Raw genomic sequence first — 13,953 nt, 5'->3', positions numbered from 1 at the left:
TAGGTGCAAAAGAGTAAATATTTTCAAAAAATTTGTTTACAAACATAGGGGATACCTTGTGCCAAAACAGTATGGAATATGCTTGGTTCAATAATAGCTGATAGATTGGGGAACAAAACAGAATTAATTCCATGGTTGTGTATCATAAATTATCTTGGTTATGTACTGTAAATTCAGTTTTCTGGAGAGAAATCACTAAAAAGCAACATTTTTGTTTTATTTAGTTGATGTTGGCATGAACTAATACTTTTAATCATATAAATACTTTTGTTTAAAATTATGGCGCTTTTGTGCTCACAGCCTTTCAGCTATTTTCAGCTTTTATATTACATGCAGAATAATAGCCATTTATTTTTGGTTATGTAATTTAGGTGCAATAATGCCAAAAACCTCTTATTATTTTATAAGGGGTTAAAGGTATTCTTTAGTGGTGCTAGTAATAATGCCAAATATGTTCTTGAGGGAGTATGCTACTCTCAAAATAAAGCAATTTTCTTGTAGCTTTTGAAATATTATATAGTAGTGGCCAAACTTTTCAGATTATCTTTTTTACATATTTCTATGGTATACTGAAGAACAATTGTAAACATTTCATAAGTTTTCAAATTGGCCACTACATCAAATTTATGTAAAGAGACAATATTTACATCTACTATTTATCTATTTTTTCTTCATGACTTCTGCATTTCACTCTGGCATGCTGGATACCACTTTCTGGGTCAAATTCAGACTGATGGTGATCCATTCATGCCTCTTTAGTACTTGGAGTTGATTGCAATTTGTAGGTTTGTGCTTGGCTTTTTGAGAACTAACCACAGGTTGTCAATGGGATTAAGATCTGGGGAGTTTCCTGCCCACCGGTCCAAACTTTCAATGTTACAATCTCCGAACTAAGAGACATTTTTGCTGATCACATCTCATTCTGGAAGAACTGAGGTGCAGGTATCGGATTCGGGGCTGGCACTAAGGTATAGGGTGACGCTTGCGATCAAATACAGGAAACACAGACCATCTGTTCCATCGGTGGTAGTGGGGAATGTAAACTCCTTTGTCAACCAGACAGATGAGTTGCAGCAGTATTTAAAAACCATTGGGTCTATAGGGAGTGCAGTTTGTTGTGTCTGACAGAATCATGGTGAACAGACAACATTCGTAATGCTATTGTGGAGACTCCAGGTTCACGGGAATTCTAAACACTGTTGAAAAAGGGTGGGTAACTTGCATTATTTATTAACATCAGATGGTATAACAGGGGCATGTAACATTTACGGAAACAATCTGCTGTTGGGACATCGAATTGTTAGTGGTTTGTGCCCAACGGATGCAGAGAAGGTGTGTGAGGTCATAGTCCCAACCTGCTGTTGAACATTTCTAAAACCAAGGAGATGGTTGTGGACTACCGTAGATGTAGACCACCACTGGATCCTGTCTCCATTGAAGGGGTTGTTGGGGAGTGGGTCAAGACATATAAATACCTTGGAGTGCAGTTGGATGACAGGCAGGACTGTGCAGAGAAGACAAAGCCAAAGAATCAAAGCCAGCTCTTTTTCTGTGGAGGATGAGTTCATTTAACAAAGAACATCTGAAGGAGTTTCTTGTATATCAGTCGGTGGTTGCCAGTACTCTCTTCTATGCTGTGGTGTGCTGGAGGGAGCTGTGTGTATTGACAAGCTGATCAGGTGAGCAGAGTCTGTGGTTGGTATAGAAATTAACTCTATGGTGACAGTTGCAGAGAGGAGGACACTATGCAAGTTGCTATCTATTATAGACAAAGAACATCACCCACTATACACCACCTTAATTAAGCAGAGGAGTTGGTTTATTGATAGACTTCTATCACAGAACTACAATAAGGACAGATACAAAAGATCTTTTGTCTCCAGAGCCATTAGACTTGATGGATTGAGTTCTTGCCCTGATGCTGCTTCACTGCTCATAAGCCGTATTAGCTATGCACTACATCTGATATCTCACTTCTTGGTTACTACCATATAACCCTTTCGGAATTTGTCACTTTAAACGTGTTACTTACGTGCCACTTCTCACTCTAGTAGTATAGTATTATGTAAACAATTCCCATTGCACTGGCATTATTGTATGCACCAGCTTATGATTTAATTATTTGTGTTGTGTTTGTTACTTGTATAGTGTGTACTTAAATGTTTGTATTTAACTTTGTATAATACTTGGCTACTGGTGCTTAAATTTCCCTTGGGATCAATAAAGTACAGTATCTATCTATTTATATCAGTACCAGCAGCGAGTCACATACCTGTTTTGCATTTCCTCCTTTCAGTGCTTCTGCTTAAAACATCACCTGCTATTTATTAAAGCACAAACAAATACAAAACGACAGTTAACACTTTTAGAAAACTGGATAAAGAGAACATGGTTATGGAAGTGTTTAACTCTCCTTAAAAGCCAATAGAAATGACCAGAATCAGAGGTACACCACAAACCATTTTGCATCTACAGTGCTACCCCTTCCAGCACAAGAGAGCAAGCAAATTCTAGGCTTCCTAACAGAAAACATTTACAACCCAATCTCCCAATTCATTAATACTAAATTAACCAGCCACACACACAACAAAAATGGAGAACTATCAAATGAACAAAGCGTGAGGCTTTGAAGTACAGTACATGAAAGAAACTGAGAATCTGAGAAATGCTGGGAGGCTACAGCACGGTGTAAGTACACATCCCTTCATTCGCAGATACCTTCTGGATTTTTAAAAAATGTAAAAAAAATTTTTTTTAAAGAGTTTTGGTCTGCAGTTGGTCCAATCCAGGGTTGCAGAACCCGTGAATATGGAGGTCTATCTGTACAGGACTGTTAATACTTGTATCACTAGATTCAGGGACATTAATCCACCAGTTACAAGAATAACAAAACTCCACTTATACCAACATCTGCTTGAGTTTTATTTGAGTGTATTGCCTATTGTAGTGTTTGTGTAATATATTATTACCAGCTAACCCGCGGTGTAGCATACGCCGCATAATTATGTATTGATGGGTGAACAGTTCCTGAAAGACACAGTTGTCCAAATGGGGTTGGTTTTGAGGATACGACTGTAGGTGAATGAAAAGATGTAACTCTGGAGAGGGCAACTTACAATACAGCGTTATACATGCTGCATACAGCGATTCACATCCGCAACAAATATGATTCTTCTTAGATGGTGCTGTCGCGTCCACCCACGCTCTCGAAGCATACACACTGCCTGGTCATGTGCCCGCTCGCAAGAGCAACCAACAGAGACCCGCCCACCAACTGTAAGACCATGGGACATCCCTCGCAAACTATTCTACACACCGCATACAGCGATTCACATCTGCGACAACCAAACTGTTTTACACACTGCATACAGCGATTTACATCCGCGACATGATTTTTTCCTAGATGGTCCTGTCGCGTCCACCCTCACACTCGAAGCATACACAATGCTTGGCCATGTGACCGGTCACAAGAGCAACTGACAGAGACCCGCCCACCAACTGTAAGACCATGGGAAACCCCTCGGAAACTGTTTTACACGCTGCATACAGCGATTCACATCCTTGACAAACAAACCGTTTTACACGCTGCATACAGCTATTTACATCCGTGACAAACATGCCTGTTCTTAGTTAGTCCTGCCGCGTCCACCCTCATTCTTGATTCATACACACCACCTGGTCATGTGCCTGCCTGCAAGAGAAACTCACGGAGACCCGCCCACCAGCTGCCTGTGTGTGCGCCTCTGTCTGTGTGTGTGCGCGGCTTTCTCTCGCGCTGCCTTTGTGTGAACCGGTCAGGCACAGAGAAGGTCAGCTGCTGAGAGAGTGTCTCGACTGTTGCAGGGCCTGCGTTGGTGAAGCAGGTAAGACGGTAATGAAACAGAGGCACAGGGCTTATTGGTTTTTAAAGACTGCTTCCTTCATTGTGTTGTAACCTCAGTTTTAAAGGATTGTTTTGAGGATCCCATGGGATACCCCTCGCAAACTGTTTTACACGCTGCATATAGCGATTCACTTCCGCGAGAAACATGCCTCTATGAACAGTCAACGTGGCTCAGAGGTGCATGTAGACTCTACGACAGACGAACATAAATGATGCCGTTTTTCCTGTGTCATCACGTCCGAGTTGGTGGGCTTGGTTCTGCGAGTTGTCGTCGTATCCAATGGTCTTGGAGTTGGTGGGGGTGGCTCCTTCCTGCGTGCACCATGGGTGTCTGTCTTGTCGGTGGCTTAGTGAATCCACGCCCCTTCTGGCGTGCTTTCCATGGGTGTCTTGCCTTAGTGAATTATATATATATATATATATATATATATATATATATATATATATATATATATATATATATATATATATATATATATATATATATATATTTTACTACTGTCATCAGTCTTTTGGAGACAAGTGACAATTTCTGTGTAAACCTGACAATAAATGTGAACCTGAAATTCTAACAGTACATGAATTTAAACAAGGGAGTGTGTTTTCGCAATGGTTTTGCATTGTAAGCAATTAATGAATGAAAAGGCCATTAGTGAATCTGGAGTCTTTCACTTGTACAAAGACAAAGTGCTTCTGTACACTTTTAAAGTCCTTCTGGTAATGTAGTAATTATTTACAGTAAGGTGCGGTAGTGGCCATTTATTCCCAAACCGTTGTTCTATGCACAATATTTTGCAGTTAGTCAACTTATGGTTGCCTGCAGTTCATTCCTCTACTCAATTTTTCACCTTTCAGTTACTTTAGCTGAGGTTTATTTTTGTCTCATCAGTTTATGACAATTTGTTACAAATATTTAATGGCTCTTCTCTGTACTTTGTAGCAAATTCTTATCAGTCTTTTGTGTTTGTGGTGCTAATGAGAGATTTGAATGCTTCACAGATCCAGCTTCCTGGCTTAAAATACTTCACTTGTCATCTGTGTGAACTTTCAACATCCTTCCAATATCTGATTGTGTTTCTCGCAGGGCACTCAAGTTTTCTTGCATTTTAAGTTAATTGACATTTCCATATTAGCATATCAAGAGTGGCCATTGTGATGAGCTAGTGATTTGAACAAGCTGAACTCCTTTCTTGTTCCCAATGCCATTGCAATGTAGACTCCAGTCTGCAATGACCATGAACTGGATTAAACAGGTTTCATCATTTTTGGTTATGTCCCAGTACTTTTTAAGAGTGCCATAACTTGTAAAAGTTCCAGTTCATCACATGTAAGTTATAATTCATTATAAAATTAAGCCTGTGCTACTAATGGACACCAAAGTAAAAGTGAGGGTAACAGAAAGCATTAACAACAGTGATACCTAGAGTACATAAAGCTAAAATAGGTATTAAAAAGACCAAATATTAAACTAAATGGTTAAAATTGTTTGCCATAGGACAGTGAAATTTCTACAGCTATGCAACTTTTAGCCCTTTCTTTAGCTAAACAAGGACTTATAGTTTTGTCACAGATCTGCAAGCACAGTGTTTTAGGTAGGAAGTGACTATAAGATAAACTTTTTCTGATGGGTTCAAAGATAAGGAGTCAAACAAACATTTAAAAGAAGCACACAATGTTTCAATGTAGTAAAATGGAGTATTATTTTAGCAGGTACACAACTTTTAATTTCTCAACATTATTATGACTCATAAATCACTTCTAAATCTTATATTTATATAATAAAGTGCAAAAATAAGAGGATAAATAAATTAGGTAAAAAGTGGAAAAATTAGGAATCAGTTTTGCCAGTTTTTATCATAGTGTTTATTGAGAAAATACACTCAGTGGCTTGAGTACTTTTACGAATGGTCTGAACACACAGTTGGAAACATTCTTTAACACTAGAATTACAAGAGCCTATGAAAAACACATAGATCTGGCCAACCTTAAATCCCGTCGCACCTCTATGTCAGCGTCTTTTGTCCTGTAAATGTGCCAATAAAGACAAGCAGCAAGAAGCCTGCTATTCCATCCCCCCACCGCCGCAGAACGTGCACAATGTTCTCCCAGCTCATGTCTTGATTGATTATCTGGGAGTGAAGTGCTGGAGTTTTAGAGCGGAAATAGATTGTTATTTGGAACACATGCATTGTTTTGCATATTTTAGTAGTAAATGACAAAATGTTGGCATAAACTATATAATGTGTGAAGCCTGAAGTCCAAAGATAAAAAAACACTTTCACAAAATTCTATTCTAATTCTACAACTTCCCGTGTAGGTAGAAGGCTGAAATCTGGCAGGCTCATTCCTTACAGCTTCCTTAAAAAAGTTGGGCAGGTTTCATTTCGAAATTCTACGCGTAATGGTCATAACTGGAAGCTATTTTCTCCATATACTGTAATGGAGTTGAGCTCGAGTTTCGTGTGACATCATCACGCCCCCCACGTAATCACGTGAACTGACTGTGACCGCAGTACGTCGAAAACCAGGAAGAGCTCCAAAACGCACTGAAGTAAACATGCGTTATACAATTGAGAATGCAGCGAAACAATAAGAAGCGAGCGAGTGACATACAACCATATTCATGAGTGCTGCTACTTCGGAAACAAAGCACCATGTAAACCTAAAGTTTAAATTAAGTTCATAGACAGGCTGCCGCTGGCGTTTGTTATGCCCACAGGTAATGCGGGATATAAGTTTAATGAGAGGACGCAGGATATAAACGAGAGTTTTGATCACTTTGTAACTAAGTTAAAATTGCAGGTGAAGGGCTGAGCTTATGCAAATTCCGAGAGACTGTGTTTGTGGGGGATTGACAGTTAAGGTGGGTGGGGGAGTCACGTCATCATCTCCCTCCCATTCACCTCATTTCGCTCTGAGCTGAGCTCCGCAGCTAACGCAGTCTTACAGAAGTGACTTTGTGACGCTGCTACCAAATACTCACAGAAAAATCCACAAGTTAATACACACGCTGTCTCTAGAGTTTCTCCACACTGAATCCTCCAGGCACTACTTACAAAAGGTTACATTGACAATTGTGTTACATTATTTTTAAAATGTTTCCTTTTCTTAGCACAAGCACAGCTGAGAAGCTTCGATGCATGTGCTCCATAACGTGTTAAAAAATAATGCATTTAATCAAACTTTCAATTCCAAGCAAAGGGGAACTTCTCTCAATGCATGATTTCCTGGTACACCGATTACATTGATCAGTGCTTCCTGATTCATTTTACCCTCGCACCCCCTTGGTTTGAGGAGAAGTCTGAAAAAATATGAGGTTAACACAGAAAAACAGATCACCAATTCAAGCTTTATGAATAATCGATTCGCCATCAATAATTGTTTTGGTAAAGCCATGCTCAGTGTAATCCTCCCATTTTATAAATTTTCCGCCACTAGCCATGATTAAATGAACAGTAAAAAAGTAAGAGCGAAGTGAGGGTGACTTATTCAGGCAGGCAGGCGACAGCGCAATAGCTCGAATTTGGATATAAGTAGGTTCTATTTAGTCCCCAGAAATATCTTTGAATTTAGTCTTTAAATTTCTATGGTAAAGAAAAAGTTATGCAATGATGACTAAATTGAACTATATAAAGTCAAAACTTGTATATATAAAGTCATTCCCGAATATATAAAGTCAAAACCTGATTATATAAAGTCACTGTCGGAATAAATAAAGTCAAAACTTGAATATATAAAGTCAGCGTCGGTATATATAAAGTCAAAACTTGTTTCTGAATATATAAAGTCAAAGTCAAACAATTACGTTGTCAATCATGTTACGTTATTATTAAAATGTTTCCTTTTCTTTTTACTTCTCCGCTGCCAAGTGCGGGTATTTTGCTATATATATATATATAGATATAGATATAGATATACACTAGATATATATAGATATGACAACAACACTCATATCAATGACAAAACAATTACATTAACAATCATGTTACGTTATTTTAAAAATTTTTCCTTTTCTTTTTCATAACTTCTTTTACACACTACTTCTCCGCTGCGAAGCGCGGGTATTCTGCTAGTTCTTACTATTTTAGAATAAAAACATACATTTGATTTCAGTCTGTAACAGCCGGTGTAATTTATTTTATTTATTTATTTACTTGTAAAGGTTAGCTTTGTTGTTTTTTTTTAAAAACTAATTTTTCATTCTCTCAGTTGCGTTCAGGATCCTAGACTCCTTACCCTCCTCCTCATCCTACACTGCTATTTTCACATAAAGATGTGCTATAGCTCTGCAGTGTATCACGATACATACTACTGCCAAAGGGGATCGGACACACGAAACGCTGGAGAATCTGCCTTTTTCGTATCTCACCGTCACTTGATTTTCTTTTTATTCAGTTTTATTGAGTGTTCCTGCTCACGCTGAATTAGTATGCACCGTATGGTCTATGATGTCAAAAAAAAAACAAAAAATGACATCATAGACTAACATCACAAACCACTTACTCACACAAGTTTCTGTTAGTCTGGAAAAATCTGCCATATCATGTAGGTGAAGCAGAAAACCTGACAACGTTTAAAATAAGTGTCGGGTGCAGTATTTGTAGTGATTAACAATTAACTAAACAAATTACCTTGATATACTGAATTGTGTAGTCTTTTTCTGTGTTTTTTTACTTATGTTTATTTGAATTTACCCAAAAGCTTCTTTTGTAGTCTTGTGTGTAAAAGAAAACCAGCACTAGTGCATAAGGACTTCAAAATAAAAATAAGTGGACTAGGAGATATAAAGACAAAGCTCAGTGCCTACCCTAAACAAAAAATCAGGAACTAGACTGAGGTCATAAAAGGAAGAGTATCAAATGTAAAAGCAAAGCCCTAGTCTCAAATGAAATACACAAGTTTTCAATCCAGCACTATACAAGAACTCCAAACTAAACCCTCTAGACAGCATGTTTTTTCAAAAACGTGGTTGTTAGCTGTGTGACCAGCAACCAGACTAGCACTAATAAAATTCAATATTTGAGAGCAATAATCTTAGAAAGATTGCTACTATATCCTTAACCCAGGCACAAGCTTGGAATTTCTAGTCAACTTTGCTTTCCTCCCAATAAGATATTAAGGTAAATATTTTTAATATATGTGTATGAAACTGATAAAATCATCTTTAAAGATGAAATTCCTAAGTTTCTTTTTTTCCCTTGAGATTCTATTTTGCAATTACCCTCAAGTGAAAGTGGACTTTACAAACAATCTAGTCTTTGAAAAATTTAAAACAGACATGCTTCAAAACTAAATGTAAAGTTTTAAACATACTTTCTAATGGTAGTGCTGTAGACCAATCCATTATTACCTTAAAATCATATAACCTAATGCTGTTTCAATTATTACATATACACTGCATATTACAAAGCAGCCTTATGTATCTGTTCTTTTAAAATGCACTTTTTCTGATCTTATTATGTTTATTAGTTTACGATGGAAGGACGAATATTTAAAAAAAAAAAATTTTTACAGAAGTTCATTAGTGATTTTTTTTTCCTGTTATAAATTACAAGTAATGGAAGGCTCTGTCAATGCAGTTTAAATATCATAGACAACATTCATCCTATAGTTCATTCATTTAAAGAAAGTGATTATTGTGCATAAGCTAAAAGCAGTTTTTCATGAAATTGTAAAAAAAATGTAGTTTACAAGTGTTTCACATTTCTTTGTGTATTTAGTTGCCAAAAATTCTATGGAGCTAAACCACTTTATATGAATTATGTCATAAAATATTCTTAGAAGATTAGTTTTTTAGTGGAGATGCAACATATAAGTGAAATTTAAATCATACTCACTTTAAACGACTTGAAAATTGTAATGTGAAGCAACGTGATTATGTGCAAGAAATATAAAAATAGCCTTTTAATAATTTACATGTATATTTATTCTTCTAGTGTTTTTTGGGCAGTAGGGAACCTTTATTTAACCTTCATGCTAGTAAATACTAAATCGCTGTTCATAGACCTCTACAGGAATAGGCAACCGTGGTTCTTTCTACAGGTTTTGTATTCTAAACACTTTATTAATTAGAAGCTAATTCTTAAGCTAATAAAGTCAGAACTTCTCACCAATGCGGTTTACTACTTTGAGAAAACCCCAAACATATATTTGAACCAGGCAGGAGGAGTACTACACTTTGCTCATTTGTTTCTAATTACATGAGTAAAACAGCTTCTTCTTGACAAATACAAATATGTTGTAAAACTGTATGTTACCATAATGTGATTGCATCTTTCTGAACTGCATGCTGAAATGGTGCACATTCAAATGGTAGTTTCCAAGACAGACTTAAAGCTAATAAATGCTGTTGATTTAAACAAAAAAAACTAACACCTGGAGCTCATTTCAGGTGATTCCTAGGAATCCTGTAGCACTTAAGATGAAAGTTACCTGCCCATAGTCAGTATATATACAAAAATAAAACTTTATAATCAAGCTTATTTGTTATAATGTTTGCACATTTTAATTACTAGCAAGAATCTAAAAAGTAAAAAAAAATTTAGATAATTTAAACTTTTTAAGGTGTCTTTAGGTTACTTAGAAATTTGAAAGGTTTGTTACTGATGCTAGTTGCGAGTATATAAACACTAGCCTTAACATGAAGCTGTTGTGACCAACACACTTACTTCAGTTGCCATGTCAATTGGCATATTGTCCAAGTAAGTAGAATAAATTATAAGCCTAGTATTTAATTCTACTGTGTAATTTTCCAAAGCTACCAGCAGAGAGCATAGTGCATATTTCCTAAGAGGAGTGTAAGGAAAATGTTGCCACTGTTATCTAAACTGTTGATCAGTAACCATATACATTGTTTCCTGAAGACATTACAACTTTCTAGTAAAGAATTAGCATCTGTAGATTAACATTTAAATTGAGTGGACTTGTTTTGTATGATCAGTGCCCTTAAATTATCCTGGCACTGCTCTGGTTCATGACTCTTACCCAGTCCTGCCAGTTTTTGCTCAGGCTTCTTGTTTTCATGTAATAGAAAAACTGACTTTAAGAAAACAGATAAATGAAATGGTGTTCTTCATTAGTATTTGAATACAATTTTGTAAGGTTCCAGGTCTGTTTAACATTATACTAAGATGTCTTGCTTTGTAGTAACCAGTTTCATGGTTGTTTTTACTGCTGTCTTATGCAGACAGTTTTGAGACTCTAGTCCAGCAATAATCAGAAAATAATAGCCTTCAGTTCTTAGTTGTCCCATACAGTGTGTTTTGGCATATTTTAGATAACAGCAATGGCCAGAGTTTCCTATTTTTAAATATGTATGTGTCTCAACTATCTTTACCATTTTTGTTTTTCTTGCAGCTCAATAAACGATTCATCTTGAACTTTCTCCATGCTCATGGCAAGCTCTTCACAAAGATTGGGTAATTTTTTTTTAATCACATAAGTGTTCACCTTGTTATATAATTTTCATGCATATTTATTCCAAACAACTGATCATTCAGAACTATTAAAACAATGTAACTAGGCTGATGATATTTATACTTTTTGAACTAACAGAAATGTATATAAATGTTTCATACATACAGTATACCATAAAAGAAAAGTTATTGTTGTAATTACGAGCCACAAAGCTAACATGTTTAACAAGCTTACATGTAAAATCAACACGTTTTGCTCTTTAACTAACAAGCCTATTGTTTACTAAGTTGTGAGGGCAAATTCTTCTTTATCTGTACTTTTTCTAATTAAAAATGTGAGATCCTGTCCTAAACACAAGCTTGCTCACCATCCAAACACAAACAGGGAGTATTTGTTTTAATTACAGGACATAATGAAAAGGTCTGAACTCATTCTGTTTTAGTTTCTTCTGAAAACGCAGCTCTCTTTTCTACTCGGCTGTTCTCTCCATGTACATATTGACTTCTCAGATTACCTTTTCTCAGTTTACTGCTCCACTTCCTTTAAATGTAAAAGCTGCTATTCTGGTCTTCACTCTTGCCTAAAGTCTGCCTTTCTACTTTCTGCCTCGGCAGCAAAATGACATGTTTGATTCTTCAAGTAACATAATGCTTTGTGTAATGGAGCACTACAACTAAATTACCATAAAGCTTAGAAAAGAAGTTTTTTTGAAAAAAATGATTTCTTGAGATCGGGTAATTTACCCATCACCAGTTCTTAGATAAAAATTGACTGATCAATCATAACATTACAACATAATATACTGTAACCTGTGGCAACATGTCAAAGACTTGTTGATAAGAGTTCAGTTTTTAAAAGAAATGAATTTAGCATAGCAAACAAAAGAACAGAGATCTAAAAATGTGGGTATTATTTTCAGTGATGTCATGCCGATAACCATTTCTTCACATATGAACTTTTCATTAGTTATATGTGATGTTTTTTCATTAAGTGTTTGTAACTAGTACTGTGTTTGTTACATTTCTTCTTGCCATTGTATAGGATGTGTATGTTGTTGGGACATTACGGGATGTAGGTAGTGACCTTTAACTTTCCATACGTGATGTTGAAATTTCCAACATTGTGATGTCACAATGATTAAGCCAAATGTTGAGAATATTGGTGTGTGCTTTTTTTTTCTACTTGTGCTTCACATGGGCACATGTACATTGTGTGCTCTCTGTAAGGTTTCATTCATTCAGTCTGTGTCTAAAATACTTTTGCAAGCAAATGATTACCTCAGAACTAGTGCTGGGCGCGGTATACCTGTTCATACCAAAAACCGTTTTTTATTTTTTTTTTATGATGTGGATTTTTCTTATACCGTTCCTCCCTGGATATAGCCACAAGATGAAAATTAAACCCAGAATTGGTACAAGAATATTGAGAATTAGGTGTTCTCAGTAGATCGGCTGCAGATCTAAATCATCTAATCTTCACTATAAAAGAGTCGATCAGTGATTGATAAATTAGCCGATCACAACACCTGATATTTTCAGCAGCTTTTCAAAACTTTTCGGTAAATTAGTTGCAGTGGTCCTTTACAAAGGGTATGATGATAGTTAAGCCAGTTTGCCAGAGCAGCAAGTCAAGGCATGGTTTACCAGAGATTGAGAAAAGATTGGAATATTAGTGGAGAAATTAGAGTAATAAACTGAGAAAATGGAATGGAATCAGAGAACTTGTCCTGTGCAATTAAAGAAACAGCAAGAAAAGCTGCTTTAATGGAATCAGGGCTTTTTATTTTGCCCTTTAATTAAAACTGACACTAATGTCTGAATTTGGACAGAGAGCTTGTGTTAAGTATAGCTGTTTAAATTTTTAATTGGAAAAACAAATGATATAAAGAAGAATTTGAATTTACTGCTTAGTAAACAATGAGCCTGTTAGCTTAACAGCAACATCTGTCTTTTACTTATAAACTTGTTATTCATGTTTGCCTTGTGGCAGCCTTTCCAGCAGCTCCGTGTACAACTTTCTTTCTTTATCTCTCTACCTTTTTCTTTATCTCTCTGATCACTCCTACCACTTTCTTTTATGTGGACTCATTTCCTGGACACTTTTTACTACTTGGACATGGATTTTTACACCCGAGACTCGTCTATTCAGGTAGTCAACTTCTAGCACTGAGAACAAAGGCCCGTGCTGGTGTGGTTCCCTATTTACCTGGTGAGGTAAGAAGGTGGTACTGTGGCAACAGAGCCGGCACTAAGCTAATGGCTAAGCGGCTAGCGAGGAAGTGGCGATACAAGCCTTCGGTGCCTTCTATAATCCCTTGAAATGTAAACTCACTACGAAATAAGATCGACGAACTGGCTGCGCTGGTGAAAAATGTCAGGACCTACAGAGAATTGCAGTTTGTTGTGTTTTTGTGAAACATGGCTAACAACTAGCATCCCAGATGCTAACGTGGAGCAACCTGGGTTTAGCAAAGTTAGAGCGGACAGAGACGCAAATACCTGCGGGAAGCAGGAAGGAGGAGGACTCAGTCTGTATGTGAACAAAAGGTGGTGCAACTCTGGACATGTAAACGTCAAAATCTCCACTTGCTGCAGGGACCTCGAACTGTTGGCCATAAGTCTGCATCCCTATTATTTGCCCAGAGAGTTTGGACA

At 36.7% G+C, this 13,953-nt stretch overlaps 1 protein-coding gene across 2 annotated transcripts in view; it reads left to right on the top strand.

Annotated features, from left to right (window-relative positions):
• Nucleotides 1–13,953, top strand: part of smg6 (SMG6 nonsense mediated mRNA decay factor) — a 529,891-nt gene that overhangs the window by 141,272 nt on the left and 374,666 nt on the right. For both annotated transcript variants that reach the window (XM_039757209.1, XM_039757208.1), the window contains exon 9: nucleotides 11,240–11,301. In XM_039757209.1, the coding sequence (XP_039613143.1) occupies nucleotides 11,240–11,301 (62 nt within the window). The remainder of the gene's footprint in view (nucleotides 1–11,239; nucleotides 11,302–13,953) is intronic.

This window comes from Polypterus senegalus, chromosome 6 (assembly GCF_016835505.1).
Source record: "Polypterus senegalus isolate Bchr_013 chromosome 6, ASM1683550v1, whole genome shotgun sequence".
Lineage (NCBI taxonomy): Eukaryota > Metazoa > Chordata > Cladistia > Polypteriformes > Polypteridae > Polypterus > Polypterus senegalus.
The sequence above is the reverse complement of the archived record's forward strand: the minus strand, read 5'-3'. Positions and strand labels throughout refer to the sequence as shown.